Here is a 26,715-nt window from a genome sequence, read left to right as displayed (position 1 = left end):
GGCGGGTGGGTGATTTTATAAGACTCAAATCAACAAGACCGAGGTCATGGAGGGATTCAGAGGGGAAGATCATGGGACACACACCGAAAAAGGAGGGGAGAGGGGAGGGAAAAAAAAAAAAAGGGTGATCACAAGAATTACAAATATATTTAAATCTCGGAGCCGGGCGATGGACTATACAACAGCCTTCTGGGGGAGAGCCGAAGAGCCTTAGATGTTCTGACAGCACTGCACCTTGGGCTTGTTCTCGGTGGTGGGCGGGACGTGGATGGGGACCACGTTGTTGCTCGGAGACATGTCGTTTTCGCGCCGGTCTGACATCTGCTTCTGCGACACGATGCGATAGATCTCTGGACAAGGAGAAGGGGTGGCTGTTACCTTGGGGGGCTGCTGCCCCTCCCCCCCCTCCAGGAAGGCCGTCCCCCAGGGTCAGAGGTCGCGGTCAGACCGTTCGCTGGCGGTGATCGCTTCCCAGGGAGGTTGGCCAGTCAGTCGGTCGTATTTATTGAGCGCTCACTGTGGGCAGAGCACTCTACTTAAGCGCTTGGGAGAGGACAATATACCACAATATAACAAACACGTTCCCTGCCCACAACGAGCTACAGTTTAGAGAGTGACTTGCAGAGAGAGAGAGAGAGAGGTGTGTTTGTGCAGGGGGGGAGATGGGGTGAGGCAGCCCTAGCCCCTAGTTCAGATGATGATGATGATGGTATTTGTTAAGCGCTTACTATGTGCCAGGCACCGTTCTAAACCTGGGGTAGATACAAGGTAATCGGGTCTTCCCAAGTGGGGCTCCCCGTCTTCATCCCCATTTTACAGATGAGGTAACAGGCACAGAGAAGTGAAGTGACTTGCCCAGAGTCGCACAGCTGGTACGTGGCGGAGCCGGAATGAGAAGCCACAATCTCTGACTCCCAAGCCCGGACTCTTTCCACTAGGCCGCGGGGGGGCCATTTACCCACCCAGACCCGCCCGTCCGAGTCCCGGCTCACCATGCCCTTCTTCATCGTTATCCTCATCAATCGTATCTATTGAGCGCTTACTGTGTGCAGAGCACTGTACTAAGCGCTTGGGAAGTACAAGTTGGCAACATATAGAGACGGTCCCTACCCAACAGTGGGCTCACGGTCTTCTTCTTCCTCTCCTCACCCTCGGATGGGAAAGGGGAGGGGACACGAGGGGAGGGAAGAGAGCAGGGATTTGAGCTTGAGATCCAGATTGCACCTGGCCAGGTTCAAATCTGTGATGGGGCCCCCGCTCATCCTGAAGGGCTTTATTCTGGCCTGGGGGAAGGGGCGGGGGGCATAAAGCAGAAACCCACTTGGCCCGCCTCACCCCCGTGGACCTCACCCCTTCCATCCTTCCCCACTCAAGGGCAAGGAAAACCTCCCAGCTCACTGTACTGCCTGTCTCCCCCTCAAGACGGTAAATTCGTCACGGGCAGGGAACGGGTCTGCTAATTCTGTTGACTTGTGCTCTCCCAAGTGCTCAGTACAGTGCTCTGCACATAGTGAGCGCTCTCTAGAAGGATTCTCTCACACACCCATTCCTACGCCGCCAGCCTGGATACTCCTCCGATAGATAACTGTCCAATGCCAATACCTGTAGAATTTATGTACCTTTAAGGCACTTATGTCTATATCTGTGATTTATTTATCTTAATTTCTGTCTCCGCCTCTGGACTAAGCTTGTTGTGAGCAGGGGATGAATGTGTCTGGTTCTCGTTATACTGCCCGCTCCCAAGCACTTAGTACAGTGCTCAGCCCGCAGTGAGCGCTCAATAAGTACGATGGAATGAATGAGCACGACTGGATTTCGGGATTTCTTTTGACGTTTTCCGAATGAGGAATCGCTAAGTCTGGGACTGAAATCTTAGCTCCGGTTCCGCCTCAGATCCCACATACCGTGATTCAAGTCAAACTGGCCTGCCCCACCTCTCCAAGGCAGGCATATGTCTCACGGAGGCGGAGGCTGGGGGCAGACAGCTGGCTGCTCTGGCTCGCACGGTGCCCGCTCTGGGAGCCCTGTCTTATCACCGGCTCCTCTAGTTCCTCTTTCCCAAACCCTTAGAGCCGAGAGTCAAAAGTGTTAGGAAATCAGCGGGGTGGGGAGCAGGTTAGGAGGGTCAAAGGTTAAAGAAAGCAAAATTGAAACTAGCCGCATCACACCTCGGCCCCCGCCTCGACTCCGTGCCCAGTTTGGTTTAGCGTAAGGAACCTTGCAGACCCAGGGCAGGCTTGGCCGCAGTCCCGGGATGGTCAATGATTAAAGAGAGGGGAATGTGAAGTCAGGGGAAGGGACAAGGACGTGCGTCCCGCCTTCTGGACGTGGGCCGGCCCCAGCCCCACCCCGGCCACAAGCTCATCTATACCTAGGGATGAAGAAAAGATAAGAGAGCTGTTTGCCCGTGGAACGGGGACGGGACGGGCTCGGAGAAGAGAATAGGAAGTTGGCAAGCCAGGCTCTGGTGAAGACGACAGAGCTCCTCTCTGGGGGAGAGGAGGGAGGTGGATCACCAGGAGAGGGGGAGATCCCCCCCTCTTGGAGCAGCAAAGTGGGTATCTCAGAAGGGAAATGGGCAGGAGCAATGCCAACTTTCTCCCAGAGGCTCTGTGGAGGTTGGGGGAGTTCCCGCCCAATGACCCAAATGTCAGAGGCCTCGGTTGCTAGAAGCGGTCATGAAACGTCACCTTCCCACCCTCACCCCCGACACTGGGGACTAAAGCTCCCTCCCGGTTTCCACTTGGAGGGCCCTAAGAGCCCAAAACGTTCAATCAAGTCAGGCTTCCCCATTACCGGTAACAACTAAGAGAGCGGCTCATCGTTGCCTGTGGGCGTTCAGCCATTAACACTAGGTTTCGGGGGGCGGGGGGGCCTAGTGGAAAGAGCGCGGGCCCCGGAGCCCAGCTTTCCGTGTGACCTTGGGCCAGTCGCTTCACCTCTCTGAGCCACCGTTTCCTCATCCAGAGACGGGGAGACGCCAGCTCTCCCTCCGGTTGTCATCACCGTGGAAGACGCTCGTTATGGGCAGGGAGCGTGGCTGTTAATTCTGCTGTGTTGTACTCTCCCAAGTGCTTACTAAAGTGCTCTATAGCACTCAATAAGTACCACTGCTGGATTGATGCGACCGTCGTCTACCCGCTCCGGTGCCCGGCCCCTAGTAAGTGCTTACTACTGCTATTATCATCATCATCAATAATACAGAAACCCTAACTGTGGAGCCTTGGCAATGGGCAAAGAGGCCGGCTGAAACCTCGCCGGCTCGAGGCTTTCCGACTGGTGAGCGCCAAGATCAATCTGGGGGCTCGGAGAGAAACCGGCAGCACCCGACACCGCCTCCTCAGGAAGGGAGGATGCGATAGGAATGATAATAGTAATATAATAATGATAACAAGAATGGTATTTGTTAAGCGCTTACTATGGGTCAAACACCGTTCCAAGCGCCGGGGCAGATCCCAGCTAATCAGGTTGGATGCAGCCCCTCGCCGTCTTCAGCCCCATTTTACAGGTGAGGCTGCCCAAGGTCACCCGGCAGACGAGAGGAGCCCGGATTAGAACCCAGGTCCTTCCGGCTCCCAGGCCGTGCTGCTTCCCTAAGGTGGCAGCTCCATTAGCCCCGAACGGCTCCGTCCGAGCCCTGGCCCGGGGGCGGGAGGCGGGGAGGTTTCGTCTCTTCAAGAAAACAGCTCAGTTGCACAAGCTCAATTGCACAAAGTCAAGTGTCACGAATCGGCCGGGGCTTCTTCCTCCAGCGCGCTCTGCGGGGCGGGGGACCGCTGGGGGACGGGGGGGACCGGGGACCGGGGGAGGAGAGGGTGCCCCGGCACACTGTGCCCGCGACTTGCGACACAACAGCCACCGGTTAAGCCACCACGCTGCTCTAAGCTCCCTTCTAAGCCTCTGACCTGGGCACGTCACTCTCCCCGCCCTAAGCCTCTACGCTGTAATCTCATTACGGGACGGGAACGCGCCTGCCGACTCTGTTCTGTTGTGCTCTCCCAAGCGCTCAGTACAGTGCTCGGCACACAGGAAGCGCCCCGGAGCCTACACCGGAAAGGCTCCTGGGGCCGCGTGCCTCCGAGTTCGAGTCGCCACTGGCGCGTACCTTTGACCGACTCGGCGGCGAGCGTGGTGCCCCCTCCCAGCGGTCCCCCCCACCCGAGTTCTCCCACAGAGCTCAACCACTCGTCTCCGGTTTGGTTTTCCCAAGGTCCTCGGCGAGAACCTGGAAGTCGATCCGACCTTCCCTCCCGGGGCCGAGGAGGGCCCCGCTCCGGCGGCTTTTAGCGGCGGCCACGGTCCCCGTCCCTTGCACACAGCCTCGCGCCCGCGGCCAAGAGGGGGGCGGAATGACTGGGAATGGACGGGACATTTCCCAGGGGAGGGGTCTCTGCCCAGAGGCCTGGCAGATGCAGGTAGGGGAATCCAAGCCTCAAAAGGAAGGCTGTCCCACACACGGCCTCATCAGAGGTCATGGGTTCGAATCCCGGCTCCACCCCAAGTCTGCTGTGTGACCTTGAGAAGCAGCGTGGCTTGGTGGAAAGAGCCCGGGCTTTGGAGTCAGTGGTCATGGGTTCATATCCCGGCTCCGCCAATTGTCAGCTGTGTGACCTTGGGCAAGTCACTTCACTTCTCTGGGCCTCAGTTACCTCATCTGTAAAATGGGGGTTGACTGTGAGCCCCCTGTGGGACAACTGATCACCTTGTATCCTTCCAGCGCTTAGAACAGTGCTTTGCACATAGTAAGGGCTTAATAAATGCCATCATCATTATTATTATTATTAAGTCACTTAACTTCTCTGAGCCTCAGTTACCTCATCTGTAAAAATGGGGATTAAGACTGTGAGCCCCACGTGGGACAACTTGATCACACTGTATCCCCCCCAGCGCTTAGAACAGTGCTTTGCGCATAGTAAGCGCTTAACAAATGCCATCATTATTATTATTATCCCAACCCTGATGCTCAGCCACGTTCCCCACGCGCCCGTCTCACCTTCGTATCCTATTTCTGGCTAACTGGGAAATGCCGCTGGGCCCGAGGTGAGGCCGGGCCGGGGGGGCGGGGGGAGACAGAGACGGGCAGTCGACTTACACGATAGGTCTTCAAATACAAGGCGTACCTGTCAGGATTGTCTGGAAAGCAGCTTCTACGTTTGTAGAGTCCAAAGCCGACGTCTCAATAAACGATAAACCATTCTTTTCTGCGGGCACAAACACACGCATCATCATCATCAATCATATTTATTGAGCGCTTACTGTGTGCAGAGCACTGTACTAAGTGCTTGGGAAGTACAAGTTGGCAACATATACAGTCCCTACCCAACAGTGGGCTCACAGTCTAAACCCACGCATATGCAGGGCTCAGAGATCACTGTCACGAGGAGCGGCCTCACAAACATTTCGACGGACACAGACCTTGAAGGGGGGCCGGTGGGACTCCTTGGGCAAAAATCCAGGGACCGAGGGACCACTGATCCAAATATAATATAATATTGTAAAATAATCTATAATTTCTATTAATGTCTGTCTCCCTCTCTAGCCAGTATATGCTCGTTGTGGGCAGGGAATGTCTGTTCTATTGCTATACTGTATTCTCCTAAGTGCTTAGTATAGTGCTGTGCTCTGTACACAGCCATCGCTCAGTAAATACAACAGACTGACTGAGTCTTCTCCGGTCAGTCAGCGTGGGTGACCGAACCACCCACCTGCTCCCGATTCCTACCCCTCGCACGCTGCGGCCGTCTCTGCCAGACCTCCTCCGCCCGCATCTCCTTCCCCACTGGGCCGCCTCGGCGCTTCCTCCCCGGCAAGGGAGGAAGCGCTCCATCCATCTCCACCTCTCCATCCCGTCCCTCAGGCTGTGAGAGCCCGACGCGGGGCAGGGACTGTGCCCCATCCGCTTGCCCCCTTAAACTATCCCAGGGCTCGGCAACATAGTAAGTGCTTAACAAATACCACAGTTCTTCTGAGGAGCTGTACTCGTTTTGTGTGCGCCTCCCCCGGCTAGACCGTCAGCTCCTCAAGGGCAAGGATCATGTCTTCTAGCGTTCAGCACAGTGCTCTGCTTACAGTAGGTGTCTGCTAACCCCATTTATTGCCTGATGGCGGGCCGGCCTTCTGTGGGCACCCGACACGGGCGCCTCTCTCTCCCCCGCATCCGCAGGGCTCCGCGTGCCATCGCCGCTGGGCCTCTCGTCGCCGCCCCAGTCGCCCCTGCCAGCCCAGGCTTCTGTTCCCGGGACAGGGTGGTCGAAGGGGCCGGGATGCCCCGTCCCCGGGCCCGCCGAGACCCCCGCCGCCGTGCCACCTCCGCGGGACCCGACCCACCTGCGAAGGCGCGGGCTTCGTCCGTGGGCACGGCTCTCAGGTGGCGCAAGTCGCTCTTGTTCCCCACGAGCATGATGACGATGTTGCTGTCGGCGTGGTCCCGCAGCTCCTTCAGCCACCGCTCCACGTTCTCGTACGTGAGGTGCTTGGCGATGTCGTACACCAGCAGGGCCCCCACGGCTCCGCGGTAGTACCTGTGGCGGGGACGGGGGGGGGGGAGAGGGCACACCGCTGGCTGTCACAGGCCCCTGGCACCATCAGCCCAACGAGCCTCGGGCGCTCTCGGGACTCCGTACGCCGCACAAACCAACCAGCTCCTTCAGGAGCAGAGCCCTTCCCGGAATTAAACCTGGGCTTCTCAACAAGCCACCGCTTGGAGGGAGGGCCTGAGGGATGGAGGGGAGGCGGCACAGTCCAGTGCAAAGGGCACAGAGCTGGAAGACCCTGTTTCCGGGCCTCAGTTTTCCTCACCTGTAAAATGGGGAGAAGCCCACCAGCCTCTCCCCACCTCACAAGGGACGCCGTGTGAGGATCTGATGAGATCGCTGCCATCAGAGTGTTTCGGAAAAACCAAAGGGCTGCGGTAACGACGACGGCGGTTCTTGCCAAGCCCTTATTCTATGCCAAGTACTGCACTAAATGCAGAGGCTCCAGCGGGACTCACTCCCCGTCCCACAGCCCAAGGAGAACACAGATTTCATCCCCATTGTACAGATGCGGGAAACTGAGGCCCAGGGAAGTATATGTGACTTGCCCAAGGACACCGAGCAGGGACTAAAACCCAGGCCCCTTCCTCTAGGCCACGCTGCTGGTAGAAAAACAAGGTATTATTATTATTATTATGGCATCATCTCTGCACTTGGATCTTCGGACATCTGCTATTCACCCCACCCCACAGCATTTAAGTACGTACCTTTAAATTACAAATTATAAATGAATTATTTATTCATATTAAAGTCCGTCTCCCTCTCTGGACCGTAAGCTCGTTATGGCCAGGGAACGTGTCTGCTAATCCTGTTGTACTGCCCTCTCCCAAGCGCTCAGTCCAGTGCTCTGCACATAACAAGCGCTCAATGAAATAGCACTGATGATTGCTATCACCACCGATTCAATCCCCAGCTTCCCTCCGACTCACCGTGCGCGTCCCACGTGGGACTCGGCTCGTGTCTGACCTGATGACCGCGTCCCTACCCCAGTGCTCGACACCTACTAAGCGCTGACCAGATTCCCCGCCCCCGCTCCCACCATCCTCCTCCTTCCCTCTGCCTTCTCGGCTTCACCCGGCGACGCTGAGGGGGGTCCCGCCCACCCACTTACGCTGAGGTGATGGCTCGGTAGCGCTCCTGCCCCGCCGTGTCCCAGATCTGCGCCTTGATGGTCTTCCCGTCCACCTGGATGCTCCTGGTGGCAAACTCCACGCCGATCGTGCTCTTGCTCTCCAGGTTAAACTCATTGCGGGTGAATCGCGACAGGAGATTACTCTTGCCCACTCCGGAGTCTCCGATGAGGACCACTGAAGGGACAGGAGACGGCGAGGCCCGGTCGTGAGGGGCTCACCACCCACCTCCCTCCCGCCGGCACCCCCAAACCGACCCCTCCCCGCCCCTCCTTAGACTGGGAGCCCCACGTGGGATGGGGACTGGGTCCGACCCCATTACCGGGAATCTACCCCGGCGCTCAGCACGGGGGCCTGACGTAGTAAGTGCTTAAATATTATACGTAACGGCGATAGCGATGATAAATATAATCAAGAATATTAATAATAATGGTATTTACGGCGCGCCTGGAGTTGAGTCGCCAGTTGAGCCCACGGTCCGTCCCGCGAGTGACAACCTGTCGCTACTCAACCCGCAGAGCCGTGGCCCCGACCCAGACCGGCCGACACCGTGGCTCCGCACGACGCCGTGAGCCCGGCCAGCCGGGGCCTGACCACGGGGGGCCCTCGCCTTCGACGACGGCGGGCGACGGAGTCGGAACCCAAAGCTTTGCACCCGCTCGCGGCAAGAAAGGGCCGAGGCGGGCCGAGGACCGCCAAACGGCTCGGGACCATTGGCCGGGCGCCGCGAGCGCCTGAGCAGGTGAGAGGGCGGTGGGGACTGGGCACCGCCAAGGGGCCGCCGGGCACCAGCCGCAGCCCTGCGCTCGCCCGAGCTGGGCGGGGCCCGGGCGGCAGGAGACCCGGGTTCTCACCCTGTCTCCGCCACCTGCCTACTGTGGGACCTTGGCCAAATCGCGTCACTTCTCGGGGCCTCTGTTTCCTCGCCTGCAAAATAGGGACTGGAGCCCTGTTTCTCCCTCCCGCCTGGACCGGGAGCCCCCACGACGGGGACCGTGCCCAACCTCGTGACCTTGAATCTACCGCAGGGAGCTCCAGTGACCTTCACGCTTTTAACTGCTACTGGACCAAGCCCCTGACCCCCTTGGGTTTGCAGTCTCAGGGCTGGGCTGTGAGTCCCAGGTGTACACACACATCCCACCTCACTCAGGCGCACACCCCCACACCGACGCGCTGATGGATAGTCTCCCTTCTCCTCCCTGCCCATCCCCTAGCTCCGGCAAAAATCTTGGACAAGGAAATCCAACAGGACAACAGAATGACGGCTGCCTGGGTCGTACACCTCAGCGAGGGGCCGGGGGGGATTGGGAATGAGCAGAGTGAGCGTGTCCCGGGAGGCAAGACCCGTTTGGCATTCCTCCGGGGGGGACCGACTAGGTGCCCCGCTACACCGCACGTCACTGGCGGGAGCGGGGGTGGGAGCAGGGCGCGCCTTTATCGGAACCTGATTTTTTTCGGCTTCCCCTGCAGCTGATTCAGCAAGATGTCAGTGGAGCTGCGGAGTCTGCATGCGCCAGGAAGGGGAGGGATTTTTAACTGTTTGTGGGGCTGGTTCCCGGGGAGTTTGGGAGGCTGGAGAGCGGGAATACGGAGCCAGGGATCCGTCCGCTCGATAGGCCCGGCGCCGAGTCGGCTGGCCGGACCGTGGGTGGCGGGCGGTCTGCGGCCCCAGGAAGTGGTGCCCACACAGCCCGTCTTCCGCTTTTGGAAGGAAATGAAGTGCCAGCCTCAGGCCTGGGTTCGCATCAGATGAGAAGCAGCGTGGCCTAGTGAATAAAGCCACTCCCGGCTCTGCCAGCTGTCCGCCGGGTGACCTTGGACAGGTCGCTTTACTTCTCTGGGCCTCAGTTCCCTCGTCTGTAAAGTGAGGATTAAGGGTGTGAGCCCCACGAGGGTCGAGGGCCGTGTCCAACCCGATTAACTTGCATCTACCCCAGTGCTTAGTACAGTGTCTGGCGCACAGTAAGTGCTTAAATACCATTTTAAAAAATCATCAGCAGGCCCGTGTGAGCGTCAGCTTGGTTTGGGCTTTCCAAGTGCTAGGCTCAGTGCCCCCAATCCAGCAGGTGCTCAATAAATGCCCTTGTGCTGACTCCTCTAGCCTGCAAGCTCACTGTGAGCAGGGACGGTGGCTTTCAACTCTGTTGAATCGGACTCTCCCAAACGCTCAGTACAGTGCTCTGCACACAGTAAGTGCTCAGCAAATACGACAGATCAACTGGTTACTCCGCGTACGCCCAGTGCTGAGGCTGTTAGATGGGTGGCACTTCCAGCTGCCGCACAAATGACTTCCCGCCTTTAGGATTCTAGGCCCAATGGTGGGGATGTGGGAGGGGAAGGAGATGGGGCTATTCTGAGCCCCTTCTGCCCTGACACTTGGCAGAGGTGCATGGCCGGAAGAGCTGCGGGTGGAGGAAAATGGAGGAAAACCGGGATCTTCCCCTTTTCCCAAAGGCTCCGGACGAGAGGTCGGCACAGCCCTGCCCGCCACTGGCAGCCTCCGAGAAACCAGACCCAACCCGGGGCGAGGTGTTCCTCGGGCGCATGGCCCGCAAATGATCTACGGAGGAGGCCCAAGCCCACCTCTTCCCTTGGGTGTGCTCAGAGTTGGGGTTCGGTCCCCGGGCCCCGAGCCTGGGGTGCCCGTGTAATCCAGGCCCCTGGGCTCTCAATGGCTGAGGCGGCAGGTGAGGTCAAAAGTCATTTCCCGCTAAGTCGTCATCAGGGGTCACCGAGGCTCGGACCGAGTGGTCCGGGGGTCCTGAGCCGGGTCAGGGGAGGTCGCAGCGGCCTCCTGGCCCAACCCCCGGGGGAGCTTCCTAGACATTCACCGCACCGGGCCCCCCCACCTCCCGGTGACGGCTTTTTTTGAGATGTGGTTATCTCAGCCTGCCAATTGGTGATCTTTTAAATGGGATTTGCTCGTCGCCTCGCGTATCTAATACCTGTAGTTCCCGTTCAGCGCCGACTACCATATTAAACGTAGCCGACTCACCTTAGGTAGACTGTGAGCGCCTCCCCCTCCGCGGCCCCACCCGAGGGACCGGGACTCCAGGGCTTAGCCCATCGCGCGGACCCCCAGAGTCCCTCCAGTCGCTCCGGTAGGAGAACCCAGTCGAGCACCATTACCGGAAGCTCGCCGGAAAAAAACCCGACAACCGCCATCGGGCCGGAAAACCAACTCAGAGGCTCCGCGATCTCACCAACCCTTGGCGGGGGGACCCCAGCTTCAGACTGTACCCAAAACTGGACCAGAAGGGAACAGGACAGCTGCCCTCTCTCTCGCTGTACTGATCACCATCCTCGTCCTTTATATCGATTTTTAGGGGACGGAGGGGGAGTTCCCGTTCCATCCTTCCTCGCCGGCCGCGGTGGGTGTTCTTCGGCTGGGTCGTACCGTCCCCTCTCCACCCGGCAGGCGCGGGACAGGTACCGTGACAAGGGATGACCACGATGGCTTGGATTCGAGCCACTGACGTTGAGGGCGCGGAGGGGATGCTTCTGAGCGGGACCCGTCTGGCCTCAGGTGATGCCGAGGAGCCGGCTGGAGATCGGGGGCCTGGGTTCTTTGGAGTCCCCGCCAACCCGGCCTAGGAAGGGCAGCCCGCGGCGGCCAGCTCTGCTTGTCCGTGGGCCTTCTCTGGAAGCGTCCCACCGGGGCCGGACAAGCCCAGCCCCGCCGGGCCAGTCCGCCGGCTAGCTCGGCGGGAGGCCGGGCCCGCTGCCAAAAATCAATGGCATTTATCGAGCGCTCACTCTGCGCAGAGCACTGCACGAGGCCCTTGGGAGAGGACAATACAACAAGAGGTGAACTTCTCGGAGAACATTCCTGGACTAGGACAGTGACGCGGCGGGGCCTAGTGGAAAAAGCCCGGGCTCTCATCCCGGTTCCGCCGCTTGTCGGCTGGGTGACCTCGGGCAAGTCATTTCGCTTCCCTGGCCCTCAGCTGCCTCATCTGCAAAACGGGGATTATTCATATTAACAATAATAAATCCCACCCCCTCCTACTTAAACCGTGCGCCCCGGGTGTCCAACGTGATTATCTCGTTATCTACCCCAGTGCTTACTCTAGTGCTTCAACACCATAACTGTTGATTATGAATTACTCAGAAGGAAGGGAAGTTCATTTTTCTTCCCAAATCCCATTCAGAGAATTTTAACGGTACCTTTTCAGCAAGCTCTCATTGGTTCCCTTCCAACAGCTACCCTTAGGTCTCTCTCCCGCCTGCAACCCATCATTTCTTTATCCGCCCAATTGTTTATTCCGCCACCCTGCTCCCACTCTTTGAAAATGCTCCGCGTAGAAGTCTCCCCCTTTAGACTACAAGCTCCGTAAGGGCAGGGGATTTCTCCAAATGTTCACTCGTTGCGTTGCTCAATAAATTCCATTACGACCGTGCAGGCCTGGGAGTTCGAAGGTCCAGGCCCTGATCCCGGCTCCGCTATCTGCCGACCCGGTGACCTTGGGCCAGTCACTTGACTTCTCTAGACCTCAAGCTTCCTTATCTGGCAAATGGGGATTAAATAGCTATTCTCCCTCTCTCAGGCCAAGACGTGTGGGACGGGAACCGTATCCAATCTGATACGTTATCGTATCTACCCCAATGTTTAGCACAGAGTAAGCCGAAGCAGCGGCCTGCAAGCCAGAGGGCCCGGGTTCTAATCCTGGCTCCACCACTTGTCTGCTGAATGACCTTGGGCAAGTCACTTTACTTCTCCTTGCCTCAGTTACTTTATCTGTAAATTGGGGATTAAGACTGTGAGCCCCCTGCGGTACAGGGACTGCGTCTGACCCGATTAGCTTGTATCTATCCCAATGCCTAGCACGTAGTAAGCAATCAATCATATTTATTGAGCACTTACTGTGTGCAGAGCACTGTACTAAGCGCTTGGGAAGTACAAGCTGGCAACATATAGAGACAGTCCCTACCCAACAGTAGGCTCACAGTCTAGAAGCACTTAATACCATAAAAAATACCATAAAAAAAGCGCTTCAACGCAACCAGTCGTTACATAGCCACATCCTACCATAGGAAAGGTTGTACATTATGGTTGTACATATTTATTATGGTTGTACATATTTATTACTCTACTTATTTATTTATTTATTTATTTTACTTGTACATTTCTATCCTATTTATTTTATTTTGTTGGTATGTTTGGTTCTGTTCTCTGTCTCCCCCTTTTAGACTGTGAGCCCACTGTTGGGTAGGGACTGTCTCTATGTGTTGCCTATTTGTACTTCCCAAGCGCTTAGTACAGTGCTCTGCACATAGTAAGCGCTCAATAAATACGATTGATTGATTGATTGATTGAAAGAATTTACAGTTTCTACTTTCTACCGCATAGCCTTTCTTGATAAAACAGGGTAGAGTATGAAAGAAGCATCCCACCCTCCAGATTTCAGTTGGCCCTAAGAAAACAGAAACGATGTGGAGTCCTTAAGTCGGGATTGTACCCGGGACCTGTTTTCATCTTGTTCCTTAGAGAGCCGAAACCACAGGTGTGAGGAGTAAAAGACTCCAGCAGTCCCCGTGAAGGCCGTTTCTCGGGTGGGGTCTATCGACCGTGCTTCGGCCTGACCGAGCGCTTCCAAAGAACTAAGGTCTCGACGCCCACCTCCTTAATCCTGACACTTGGACCATTTCCTGACCATTTTACTCCACAGCAAAATGACTGTAAGCTCGTTGTGGACAGGGAAGCTGCTTCTTGGGGGTGGGGGTGGTTTGCTATTTTGTTTTTTAATGCTATTTGTTAAGTGCTTTCTATGCACCAGGCACTGTACTAAGTGCTGGGGTAGATAGATACAAGCTAATCAGGTTGGAGGCAGTCCCCGTCCCACATGGGGCTCACAGTCTTAATCCCCGTTTTACAGATGAGGTAACTGAGGCCCAGAGAAGTGAAGTGACTTTGCCAGCAGACAAGGGGTGGAGCCCGGACTAGAACCCAGGTCCTCTTGATTCCCAGGCTCATGTCTGACCCACTGGGCAGTAAGAACGTGGCTTAGTGGCGTGGGAGTCAGAGGACGTGGGTTCTAATCCCGGCTCCGCCACTTGTCTGCTGTGTGACCTCGGGCAAGTCACTTAACTCCTCTGGGCCTCAGTTAACTCCTCTGTAAAATAGGGATTAAGACTGTGAGCCCCACGTGAGACAACCTGATCACCTTGTGTCTATCTCAGCACTTAGAACAGCTCTTGGCACATGGTGAGCGCTTAACAAATACCATCGTAATTATTATTATTACGACCAGGCCACGCTGCTTCTCGAAAACAGGCCCACCGACTGTTGTACTGTATTCTCCCAGAAGCTTGCTACGGTGCTCTGCACACAGTAAGCGCTCAATAAATATCACCGATTGATCTATTGATGGTGTTCCAGCAGAAGGGGCCTCTTTTTTCGCTTTAAATTGGACTCCAGGCCATCGTAGGACTCTCCCGGGAGACTGGCCGGCCTTACTTGGTTTTTGGCCAAAAGACAAAGCCGTCCGGAGGCCGGGAAACCGTGTGTCCCGCCGCCTGAAGCCCCGGAGGGTTTCTCCGGATCCGGCCCGGCGTCTCGGTTGCACAATCGAAAACCGAGAAAGAGAAACTCCCGAGGGGCCGCCCTGCCAGGTTTTGCCCTGTTCCACTTGCCAGTGTCACCGACAATCAGCTGAGAGTTAATTACGAGCCTGACCCACATCGGGACACACCGAGACACACGGAGAAGTGAAAGAGCAAGTTCTTCCAGTTTGGCTATACCCACCCAGACTGCTAATTTTTCGGGTGGGGGGGGGGGGGGAATCACAATTTAAATTGGTCCGGAGTCTACAAGAGAACCTGATTTCCAAAGAGGAGCTGAGACGGTTCTCAACTATTTCCCCCCTAGACTCCGTCTGGGCAGGAAACATGTCTGCTCATTCTGTTCTATCACCCTCTCCCTAGCGCTCAGTACAGCGCTCTCCCCATAATAAGTGCTCAATAAATCCAATTGACTGATTTGGCTTCGAAGCAGGTGGGCCCCTTTTGAGCCCCATTCAGCTGAGTCTAGAAGACACGCTGACTTGTGTGGTGCCTCATTCTGTGTTCAAAGGTATTTATTGAGCACTTACTGTGTGCAGATATATATATATGTATATATATACATGTATATATGTACATATGTATACCTATATATATGTATGTACATATTTGTTACTCTTAATTTATTTATTTATTTTACTTGGACATATCTATTCATTTTATTTTGTTAGTATGTTTGGTTTTGTTCTCTGTCTCCCCCTTTTAGACTGTGAGCCCACTGTTGGGTCTCTATATGTTGCCAACTTGGACTTTCCAAGCGCTTAGTACGGTGCTCGGCACACAGTAAGCACTCAATAAATACGATTGATGACGATGATGATGATGCAGAGCACTGTATTAAGCGCTCGGGAGAGGACGATGCGATGGAGTTGCTAGGCACGATCCCTGCCCACAAGAAGCCTACGGTCTCGGGGGGTGGAGGGAAACAAACATTAAAATATATTACAGCTACGTATATAGATGCTACGGGGCTGAGGGTGGGGTGAACAAAGGGTAACTGTAATAATAATAATGGGAATGATAGTATTTACGCATCATGCACTGTTCTAAGCGCTGGGGTAGATAGAAGCTAATCAGGCTGGACACGGTCCCTGTCCCAACTGGGGCTCCTGGTCTTAATCCCCACATGGTAAGCGCTCAATAAATACGATTGAATGAATGAATGAATGAATGAATATGACAGATGAGGGAGCTGAGGCCCAGAAGTGAAGTGACTTGTCCAGGGTCACACTCAGAGGTACAGCATATTCTCACAATGCTGGTGGTGGTGGCCACCCCTCTCCCCCCAGCCCCCCAACTCCGCGGGGCGTGGAAATTCCCACATGAAAGGCGGCGCCCTTAAATTGGTCAGGGTTTAGGATCGCCATGGGGCCGAAGGAAATGTTCCTCTAGGTAAGGGCATTCTGAAAAACCCCAGTTCTCAACCACGTCGGCTGGTAGAGCCTGCTGGAGAGCCACCTAAGTGGAAAACCAATAAGATTAGAAACCTTTCCAAGAGTTTGAAGAATTTACTCTTCTCGGTTAAGTGACCCAGCCTTGGAGAGACACAAAAATCAAGGGTAGTTCTACATTCTGCAAACATTTAAGTAATAATAATGATGGCCTTTATTAAGTGCTTACTACGTAAGTGCCGAGAGTCACCCGTTATTACAAGTTAATCGGACTGGGCGCCGCCTCTGGCCCCCAACCTACGAGGGAAGGAGAGCAAGGATCTCATCCCCGTTTCACTGTCGGGAAGACTGAGGCTCGGAGAGGTGCGACTGTCCCAAGGCCACCGGCAGAGTCAGGACTAGAACGTGGGCCTCGACTCCCGGACCAGGCCACCAAACTCCTCCTTTCCGCTACCCTGCCTTCCCTTTAGTTTAAAACCGCATCTGACTTTCTTTGGATAAAAATCTTTCGGAAACAATTCACCTGTATTTTAAAACGCAACATCCTACCAAGGACCCGGCACGTTTGGCTCAGAAAAACTCCGAGTCCAACACAACGGCCTGTTAATAATAATAATGATGATAATATTTGCGGCATTTGCTAAGCGCTTCCTACTTGCCAAGCACTGTTTTAAGTGCTAGGGTGGATTCGAGCAAATGGGGTTGGGCACAGTCCCTCTCCCACATGGGGCCTGACAATCTTAATCCCCACTTGCCAGATGAGGTAACTGAGACTGAGAGAAGTGAGGCGACTCGCCCAACGTCCCATGGCAGACAAGTGGCGGAGCCGGGATTAGAACGCAGACCCTTCCAACGCCCGGGGTTGTGCTCTCTCCAGCGGGTCACGCTGCTTGGGGCCGACCCTTATGCTCCAAAATCGAAAAAGGGCCTCTGACGGGGTAGAACGATTTTGGAACAGTTCGGGTTTTCTCTAATTTTTATAGACGCTCACAACCCTCGGCAGAACCCACGCCCGTTTGCAGTCTAACTACCCTGCCCCCACTTGGAGCCTGCCAGTTGCTACTTTGCTGCTATTACTCGTCTAAAAAAGGAGTGTACGTTTCCCCAAGAGAAGCCACACACGCACCAAAAAAAGGGAAAAAAATCTCACGAGACACATTTTCCCACTCCCCACAGTTGGTTGCCTTCACCAAACCATGGGCCCCACCGTCTCTGATTTCCACTCCGCAACTCCAAGACGGGCCAGGTGCGATTAAGGGCTCGGTGTGCTACGGCTGGGACCTGTTTGGGGGTTTGGGGGAGCTGTGGGGGGGGGAATCAAATGTTGGAATGGGTCTGTTGCCTTGTTGTGTTGTGCTCCCCCAAGCCCTTGGTACTGTGTTCTGTACACAGTAAGCGCTCCATAAATACGACTGACTGAAACGGGGTGGAGGGAGGTTGGGGCATCCTAGAGGTGTACCTCCATCTCGTCTCTCTTGCCGACGACCTCTCGCCCACGTCCTGCCTCGGGCCCGGAACGCCCTCCTTCCTCCTATCCCACAGACGATGACTCTCCCCCTTTCCAAAGCCTTATTGAGGGCCCATCTCCTCCAAGAAGCCTTCCCCGACTAATCCCTCCTTTCCCCGTCTCCCACTCCCTTCTGTGTCGCCCTGACTCGCTCCCTTTATTCATTCCCAACTTGTACCTCCCAAGCGCTTAGTACAGTGCTCTGCACACAGTAAGCGCTCAATAAATACGATTGATTGATTGATTCCCCTTCCCAGTCCCACAGCGCTCGGGTCCAGATCCATCATCTACTTCCCCATACTAATATCTGTCTGCCCCTCTAGACTGTCAGCTCGTTGTGGGGGCAGGGAATGCGTCTGTTTATTGTTCTGTCATCCTCTCCCAAGCGCTTAGTGCATTCATTCATTCAATCGTATTTATTGAGCGCTTACTATGTGCAGAGCACTGTACTAAGCGCTTGGAAATTACAATCTGGCAACAGAGACGGTCCCTACCCAGCAACGGGCTCACAGTCTAGAAGGGGGAGACAGACAACAAAACAAAACATGTGGACAAGTGTCAAGTCATCAGAATAAATAGAAGTGCTCTGCACACAGTTAAGCGCTCAGTAAATACAAATGATTGACTGAAAGCTCACTGTGGGCAGGGAATGTGTCTGTTTATTGTTATATTGCCCTCTCCTAAGTGTTTAGTCCCGCGCTCCGCACACAGTAAGCGCTCAATAAATGACTGACAGAGCTGGCTGTGGGCCGGGAACGTGTCCGTTGATTGCTCAACCGTCCTCTCCGGAGTGCTCGGTCCAGTGATAATAATAATGATGGCATTTAGTAAGCGCTTACTATGTGCAAAGCACTGTTCTGAGCGCTGGGGAGGTTACAGGGTGATCAGGTTGTCCCACGGGGGGCCCACAGTCTTCATCCCCATTTTCCAGATGGGGGAACTGAGGTGCAGAGAAGTGAAGTGACTTGCCCAAAGTCACACAGCGGACAGGTGGCGGAGCCGGGATTTGAACCCCTGACCTCGGACTCCAAAGCCCGGGCTCTTTCCACTGAGCCACGCCGCTTCTCAATAAATGACTGACAGAGCTCGCTATGAGCCAGGAAAGTGTCTTGTTGTTATTATACTGTCCGCTCCGGACCGCTGGGTCCACTGTTGTGCCCAATAAATGAGTGACTGGCAAAGCTGGCTGTGAGCCGGGAATGTGTCTGGTTATTGTTGTTCTACTGTCCGCTCCGGACCTCCGGGTCCAGCGCTGTGATTTGGACATCCTCTGTCTCCCCCTTCTAGACCGTGAGCCCATTGTTGGGTAGGGACCGTGTCTATCTGTTGCCGACTTGGACTTCCCAAGCCCTTAGTCCAGTGCTCTGCACGTGGTAAGCGCTCACTAAATACGATTGAATGAATGCATCTTACCTCCTTCCCTTCCCCACAGCACCTGTATATATGTATATATGTTTGTACAGATATATTACTCTATTTTATTTGTACATACCTATTCTATTTATTTTATTTTGTTAGTATGTTTGGGTTTGTTCTCCGTCTCCCCCTTTTAGACCGTGAGCCCACTGTTGGGTAGGGACTGTCTCTATATGTTGGCAATTTGTACTTCCCAAGCGCCTAGTACAGTGCTCTGCACATAGTAAGCGCTCAATAAATACGATTGATGATGATGATGATATATGTTTGTACATATTTATTACTGTATTTATTTATTTATTTTACTTGTACCTATCTATTCTATTTATTTTATTTTGTTAGTATGTTTGGTTTTGTTCTCTGTCTCCCCCTTTTAGACTGTGAGCCCACTGTTGGGTAGGGACTGTCTCTATATGTTGCCAACTTGTACTTCCCAAGCGCCTAGTCCAGTGCTCTGCACATAGTAAGCGCTAAATAAATACGATTGATGATGATGATGATGATATATATCTGTATATATTTATTACTGTATTTATTTATTTATTTTACTTGTACATATCTATTCTATTTATTTTATTTTGTTAGTATGTTTGGGTTTGTTCTCCGTCTCCCCCTTTTAGACCGTGAGCCCACTGTTGGGTAGGGACTGTCTTTATATGTTGCCAACTTGGACTTCCCAAGCGCTTAGTCCAGTGCTCTGCACACAGTAAGCGCTCAATAAATACGATTGATTGATTGAATGCACATAGTAAGCGCTCGACCCATCAGGCGGCCTGGCAGAGCTGGTTGTGGGGCGGGAACGGGTCCGTTGCTGGTTACACTGTCCTCTCCCGAGCGCTTGGCCCAGGGTTCCGCATGCAGCAGGCGCTGTGGCTGGTGGATTGTCTGATTATCAATCAATCAACCGATCAATCGATTGTATTTATTGAGCGCCTACTGTGTGCAGAGCACTGGACTAAGCGCTTGGGAAGTACAAGCTGGCAACATCTAGAGACAGTCCCTACCCAACAGTGGGCTCACAGTCTAGAAGGGGGAGACGGAGAACAAAACCAAACATGCTAACAAAATAAAATAAATAGAATGGATAGGTACAAGTAAAATAAATAAATAGAGTAATAAATATGTACAAGCATATATACAGGTGCTGATTATTTATCTGTCTGTCTGTCTGAGGGCAGGGCCGGGTCACCTGCAGCCCAAGAGCTGGGCCCAGGAAAGAGGAAGTGGCAACGAGGGGCGGTGGGTGGGTGGGTTGGTGCGGGTTTCCCAGTGCCAAGGGCCGAACCCAGAAGGTGCCTCTTCCTCCTCCTCCTCCTCCTCCTCTCCCCCCAACCCTCGCCCGGGGAAGCGCCCCATGCCCCAGGCCTGCCCCGTCCCCACCCATCATTCATTCTTTTAGACTGTGAGCCCACTGTTGGGTAGGGACCGTCTCTAGATGTTGCCAACTTGGACTTCCCAAGCGCTTAGTACAGTGCTGTGCACACAGTAAGTGCTCAATAAATACGATTGAATGAATGAATGGACTAAGCTCTTGGGAGAGGATGACAGAACAATAAACGGACGCATTCCCTGCCCCCCCCCCCCAACGAGCTGACAGTAAGTGCTCAATAAATATGATTGATTGATTGATTCAATCGTATTTATTGAGCGCTTACTGTGTGCACAGTTCTAACTCATTCCTTCATTCATTCAATCGTATTTACTGAGCGCTTCCTGTGGGCAGAGCACTGGGCTAAGCGCTTGGGAAGTCCAAGTTGGCAACATCTAGAGACGGTCCCTACCCAACAGCGGGCTCACAGGCTAGAAGGGGGGGGAGACGGGCAACAAAACAAAACAGATTAACGAACTAAAATAGAATAAATATGTGGGTCCGGGCCCTCTGTTCCCTGCCCCGCCCTGCCCTCCTGGGGCTTGGCCGTTGGTTGGGGGCCGGTGTGGGGGGGGGGGGGGGGGCGGCTCTCCCGGATTCCCTCCGGGAGGAGGAGGAAGAGGAGGAGGAGGAGGAGGAGGAAGAGGAATATCGCAGTCCAACCAACCGACGGACCGCAAACTGGCCAACGCCGCAGGACCGGGCGGGGGGGGGGAGGAAGGAGGACCCCTACTCTATTTATTTATTTTACTTGTACATATTTATTCTATTTATTTTATTTTGTCAATACGCTTTGTTTTGTTCTCCCCCTTCTAGACTGTGAGCCCGCTGTTGGGTAGGGACCGTCTCTATATGTCGCCGACTTGTACTTCCCAAGCGCTTAGTCCAGTGCTCTGCACACCGTAAACGCTCAATAAATACGATTGAATGAATGAATTCCTTTTTATTTATTTTACTCGTACATATTTATTCTATTTATTTTATTTTGTCAATATGTTTTGTGGTCTGTCTTCCCCTTCTAGACTGTGAGCCCGCTGTTGGGTAGGGACCCCCGCTGTTGGGTAGGGACCCTCTCTATATGTTGCCGGCCTGTACTTCCCAAGCGCTTACTACAGTGCTCTGCACACAGTAAACGCTCAATAAATACGACTGAAGGAATGAATGGATCACTATTTATTTATTTTACCTGTACATATTTATTCTACTTATTTTATTTTGTCAATATGTTTTGTTTTGTTGTCCGTCTCCCCCTTCTAGACTGTGAGCCCGCTGTTGGGTAGGGACCGTCTCTATATGTTGCCAACTTGGACTTCCGAAGCGCTTAGTCCAGTGCTCTGCACACAGTAAGCGCTCAATAAATACGACTGAATGAATGAATTACTCTATTTTAGTTGCACATATTTATTCTATTTATTTTATTTTGTCAATATGTTTTGTTTTAGTGTCTGGCTCCCCATTCTAGACTGTGAGCCCGCTGCTGGGTAGGGACCGTCTCTAGACGTTGCCGACTTGGACTTCCCAAGCGCTTAGTACAGTACTCTGTACCCAGTAATTGCTCAATAAATACGATTGAATGAATAGGGGAGATGCGCCGAGCATTTAGCCCAGCGCTCCGCACACAGTAAGCGCTCCATCAATACGATTGAATGAACAGGGTCCTGATTAACTTGGCTCTACCCCAGTGCTTAGAATAATACTAATAATCAGAAGAAGAATGGTATTTGTTAAGCACTTCCTGTGTGCCAGTAAATATTACTCTATTTTATTTGTACATATTTATTCTATTTTTTTTGTTACTATGTTTTGTTGTCTGTCTCCCCCTTCTAGACTGTGAGCCCACTGTTGGGTAGGGACCGTCTCTATGTGTTGCCAACTTGGACTTCCCAAGCGCTTAGTCCAGTGCTCTGGACTACTACTAACAAAATAAAAATAAATAGAATAGATAGGTACAAGTAAAATAAATAGAGTAATAAGTATGTACAAACATATATACAGGTGCTGCGGGGAAGGGAAGGAGGTAAGATGCGTATATATGTATAGATGTGGGGAAAGGAATAGAGTAATAAATATGTACAAACATATATACAGGTGCTGTGGGGAAGGGGAGGAGGTAAGATGCGTATATATGTATAGATGTGGGGAAGGGAATAGAGTAATAAATATGTACAAACATATATACAGGTGCTGCGGGGAAGGGAAGGAGGTAAGATGCGTATATATGTATAGATGTGGGGAAAGGAATAGAGTAATAAATATGTACAAACATATATACAGGTGCTGTGGGGAAGGGGAGGAGGTAAGATGCGTATATATGTATAGATGTGGGGAAGGGAATAGAGTAATAAATATGTACAAACATATATACAAGTGCTGTGGGGAAGGGAAGGAGGTAAGATGCGTATAGATGTATAGATGTATAGGTGTATACATGTTTGTACGTATTTATTACTCTATGTATTTATTTGTTTTACTTGTGCATATCTATTCTATTTATTTTATTTTGTTAGTCTGTTTGGTTTTGTTCTGTCTCCCCCTTTTAGACTGCGAGCCCGCTGTTGGGTAGGGACCGTCTGTAGATGTTGCCAACTTGGACTTCCCAAGCGCTTAGTCCAGTGCTCTGCACACAGTAAGCGCTCAATAAATACGACTGATGATGATGATGCGGGGGATGGAGAGGAAGGAAGGGGATTGAGTGAACAGGGGCGCTGCGCGGGGCGTTTCGCCCATCGCCCCGCACACAGTAAGCGCTCCATCAGTACGACTGAATGAAGAGCGTTTCGCCCAGCGCTCCGCACACAGTAAGCGCTCCATCACTACCACTGAGTGAGTGGATAAATGCGGGCCCACCCGTCGGTGGGGGGGGGCGGACGGGGTGCACCCCCTCCTCCCGGAGGCCCTCCAGGGATGGCCGGCGGACGGAGGAAGGCCTCACCTTTGAAGAGATAATCGTACTCGTCGTCGCGGTTGCCCATGGCGGGAGGTCACCGCTGCCACCGCTGCCGCCGAGACGGACGACGGAGGCCCGACGATGGAGACCAGGCCCGCCCCGCCCCGCCCCTCCCTACCCGACGCCTGCCACACTTCCGGCCGGAGCCGCGCCCGGAGGATGCCACACTTCCGGCCTGAGCCACGCCCGACAGCTGCCTCACTTCCGGCCGGAGCCGCGCCCGACGGCTGCCTCACTTCCGGCCTAAAGCCACACCCGACGGCTGCCACACTTCCGGCCGGAGCAGCGCCCGACGGATGCCACACTTCCGGCCTAGAGCCACGCCCGACGTCTGCCTCACTTCCGGCCTCAGCGCGCCCGACGGCTGCCACACTTCCGGCCGGAGCGAGACCAGGCGCGCGCCTCCCGTCGATCGCAGGAGGCCCCGCCCCCCGAGCCCGGTGCCGTGCGCACAACACCCCCCCTCCCCCCCGCACACGGGTCACGTGCCCTCCTCTCCCCATTTCCCCCACACTGAGCCCCCTCATCATCAATCATATTTATTGAGCGCTTACTGTGTGCAGAGCACTGTACTAAGCGCTTGGGAAGTACAAGTTGGCAACATCATCATCATCAATCGTATTTATTGAGCGCTTACTGTGTGCAGAGCACTGTACTAAGCGCTTGGGAAGTACAAGTTGGCAACATCATCATCCTCAATCGTATTTATTGAGCGCTTACTATGTCCAGAGCACTGTACTAAGCACTTGGGAAGTCCAAGTTGGCAACATATAGAGACAGTCCCTACCCAACAGTGGGCTCACAGTCTAAAAGGGGGAGACAGAGGACAAAACCAAACATACTAACAAAATAGAATAAATAGAATAGATATGGACAAGTAAAATAAATAAATTAATAAACAGAGTAATAAATATGTACAAACATATACGTATATACAGGTCACATGCCCTCCTTTCCCCATTTCCCCCACACTGAGCCCCCTCATCATCAATCATCAATCGTATTTATTGAGCGCTTACTGTGTGCAGAGCACTGTACTAAGCGCTTGAGAAGTCCAAGTTGGGAACATCTAGAGACAGTCCCTACCCAGGGACCCCGCTGTTGGGTAGGGACCGTCTCTAGATGTTGCCAACTTGGACTTCCCAAGGGCTTAGTCCAGTGCTCTGCACACAGTAAGCGCTCAATAAATACGATTGAATGAATGAATGAATGAGTTAGAACTGTGCACACAGTAAGCGCTCAATAAATACGATTGAATCAATCAATCATATTGAGCACTTACTGTGTGCAGAGCACTGTACTAAGCGCTTGGGAAGTACAAGTTGGCAACATCTAGAGACAGTCCCTACCCAACAGTGGGCTCACAGTCTAAAAGTCTCCTTCCTCTCCCTCTCACCTTACCTCCTTCCCCTCCCCACAGCACCTGGATATGTGTTTGTAGGCATTTAGCACTCTATTTATTTATTTATTTTATTTGTACATATTTATTCTACTTATTTTATTTTGTTAATCTGTTTTGTCTTGTTGTCTGTGTCCCCCGCCTAGGCTGTGAGCCCGCTGTTGGGTAGGGACCGTCTCTAGATGTTGCCGACTTGGACTTCCCAAGCGCTTAGTACGGTGCTCTGCACACAGTAAGCGCTCAATAAATCTAAAGGGAAAGTTGAAGAGAGCTGTGGAGCTGTCCTATCAGATATGGAAGAAGATGCTGGAGACCTAAGTAAGGACAGTAATATGTGGGAACTTTCTTGTGAAACTGCATGAGAGGAGCTTGCCAACAGCATTAGTGAGCCCACTGTTGGGTAGGGACTGTCTCTATATGTTGCCAACTTGGACTTCCCAAGCGCTTAGTGCAGTGCTCTGCACACAGTAAGCGCTCAATAAAAACGATTGATGATTAGGAAACAATGGAGGATTCTCAAAAGCCATGTTGAAAAGCTTGACAACCAAGATGAAGGAACGGAGGCCCAGTGAAGTGACTTGCCCAAAGTCACCCAGCTGACAATTGGCAGAGGCAGAATTCGAACCCATGACCCCTGACTCCAAAGCCCAGGCTCTTTCCACTGAGCCACTAGTACAGTGCTGTGCATACAGTGCTCTTAAACTGAGCCCCCTCCTTCTTCTCCCCATCCCTCCCGCTTTACCTCCTTCCCCTCCCCACAGCACCTGTATATACGTATATATGTTTGTATATTTATTTTATTTGTACACATTTTTCCTATTTATTTTATTTTGTTAATATGTTTTGTGTTGTTCTCTGTCTCCCCCTTCTAGACTGTTGAGCCCACTGTTGGGTAGGGACCGTCTCTCTATGTTGCCAGCTTGTACTTCCCAAGCGCTTAATACAGTGCTCTGCACACAGTAAGCGCTCAATAAATACGATTGATTGAATGAATGAATGAATTCCCTCCCCGCAAACCCGGTCCTTTCGGTCACGTGTCCTCCTCCCCCCACCCTCCGTCCCCCAACACCTGGGCCTTCGGGTCACGTGTCGGCCTCTCCCCATTCCCTCCCCTCCCCGCCGGCCTGGGCCTTTGGGTCACGTGCACTCCCCTCCCCACCTGGGTCTTTGGGTCACGTGCCCGCCTCTCCTCCTCCCTCCCTCCGCGCACACACCTGGTCCTTTTGGTCACGTGTCCACCTTAAACCCTCCCCCCGACCCCCCCCCAACCTGGTCCTTTTGGTCACGTGTCCACCTTTCCGCACCCCCCACCTGGGCTTTTTGGTCCTTTTGGTCACATGTCCACCTTTCCGCACCCCCCCACCTGGTCCTTTTGGTCACGTGTCCACCTTTCCCCCATCCCCCCCACACCTGGTCCTTTAGGTCACGTGTCCTCCTCTCCCCATCCCCCCCACACCTGGGCCTTTTGGTCACGTGTCCAACTTTCCCCATCCCACACACCTGGGCCTTTTGGTCACGTGTCCACCGTTCCCCATTCCCCCCCACACACCTGGTCCTTTAGGTCACGTGTCCTCTCCCCCCCACACACACCTGGTCCTTTTGGTCACGTGTCCACCTTTCCCCATCCCCTACACACCTGGTCCTTCGGGTCACGTGTCCACCTTTCCCCCCACACACACACACACCTGGTCCTTTAGGTCACGTGTCCTCCTCTCCCCACCCCCCCCACACCTGGTCCTTTTTTGGTCACGTGTCCACCTTTCCCCATCCCCTACACACCTGGTCCTTCGGGTCACGTGTCCACCTTTCCCCATCCCCCCCACACCTGGTCCTTTAGGTCACGTGTCCTCCTCTCTCCACCCCCCCCCCCCACACCTGGTCCTTTTGGTCACGTGCCAACCTTTCCGCACCCCCCCACCTGGACTTTTGGGTCACGTGTCCACCTCCCCCCACTCCCCCCATCCCGGACCATTTGGTCACGTGTCCTCCTCTCCCCACTCCCCCCCCCCCCGGCCTGGTCCTTTCGATCACGTGGCCTCCTGTCTCTCTCCCTCCCTCCCTCCCTCCCTCCCTCTCCCGCCTTAGGGGCCCGACGGAGAGGGAGTTGGCCCAAGGCGGTTCCATGGTGTAATGGTTAGCACTCTGGACTCTGAATCCAGCGATCCGAGTTCAAATCTCGGTGGAACCTTTCTTTCCTTTTCCCGCCGTTTCCCTCCAGCCAAGGGGTCCCGGGGTGGGGGACCCGCCCCCTGACTTGTCCCCCCCCATCTCCCGGCCCTTCCCAGAAAGTTGGCCTGCTCGGCTTCTCCTCGCAGGGAGGGAGGACTCCCCCAGACTGAGCCCCTTAATAATAATAATAATAATGGCATTTATTAAGCGCTTAGTATGTGCAAAGCACTGTTCTAAGCGCTGGGGAGGTTACAAGGTGATCAGGTTGTCCCACGGGGGGCTCACAGTCTTAA

General features: G+C 53.7%; 1 protein-coding gene and 1 non-coding gene across 2 annotated transcripts; one reads left to right on the top strand and one right to left on the bottom strand.

Annotated features, from left to right (window-relative positions):
• Window positions 1-22,941, bottom strand: RAB11A (RAB11A, member RAS oncogene family). Its single transcript, XM_038767407.1, has 5 exons — window positions 22,840-22,941; window positions 7,645-7,840; window positions 6,328-6,521; window positions 5,121-5,201; window positions 1-350 (listed from the first exon to the last, which is right to left on the bottom strand). Exons 1-5 carry the CDS (start codon window positions 22,877-22,879, stop codon window positions 211-213), a joined length of 651 nt encoding a protein of 216 aa, XP_038623335.1. The 5' UTR covers window positions 22,880-22,941; the 3' UTR covers window positions 1-210.
• A 3,428-nt stretch (window positions 22,942-26,369) lies between these two features.
• Window positions 26,370-26,441, top strand: TRNAQ-CUG. The gene has a single exon. It is a non-coding gene; the product is annotated as a tRNA-Gln (tRNA).
• Window positions 26,442-26,715: the final 274 nt, after the last annotated feature.

This window comes from Tachyglossus aculeatus, chromosome 26 (genome assembly GCF_015852505.1).
Source record: "Tachyglossus aculeatus isolate mTacAcu1 chromosome 26, mTacAcu1.pri, whole genome shotgun sequence".
Lineage (NCBI taxonomy): Eukaryota > Metazoa > Chordata > Mammalia > Monotremata > Tachyglossidae > Tachyglossus > Tachyglossus aculeatus.
The sequence above is the reverse complement of the archived record's forward strand: the minus strand, read 5'-3'. Positions and strand labels throughout refer to the sequence as shown.

What these genes read in the sequence shown, in the direction of transcription:
- RAB11A (XM_038767407.1), bottom strand. Translation starts at nt 22,879, where the DNA reads ATGGGCAACCGCGACGACGAGTACGATTATCTCTTCAAAG. An exon ending in TACCGAGCCATCACCTCAGC is followed by an intron (nt 6,522 to 7,644) that starts GTAAGTGGGTGG and finishes TCCCCGCCACAG; the next exon opens with GTACTACCGCGGAGCCGTGG. An exon ending in TTTCCAGACAATCCTGACAG is followed by an intron (nt 351 to 5,120) that starts GTACGCCTTGTA and finishes CTCCTTGTCCAG; the next exon opens with AGATCTATCGCATCGTGTCG.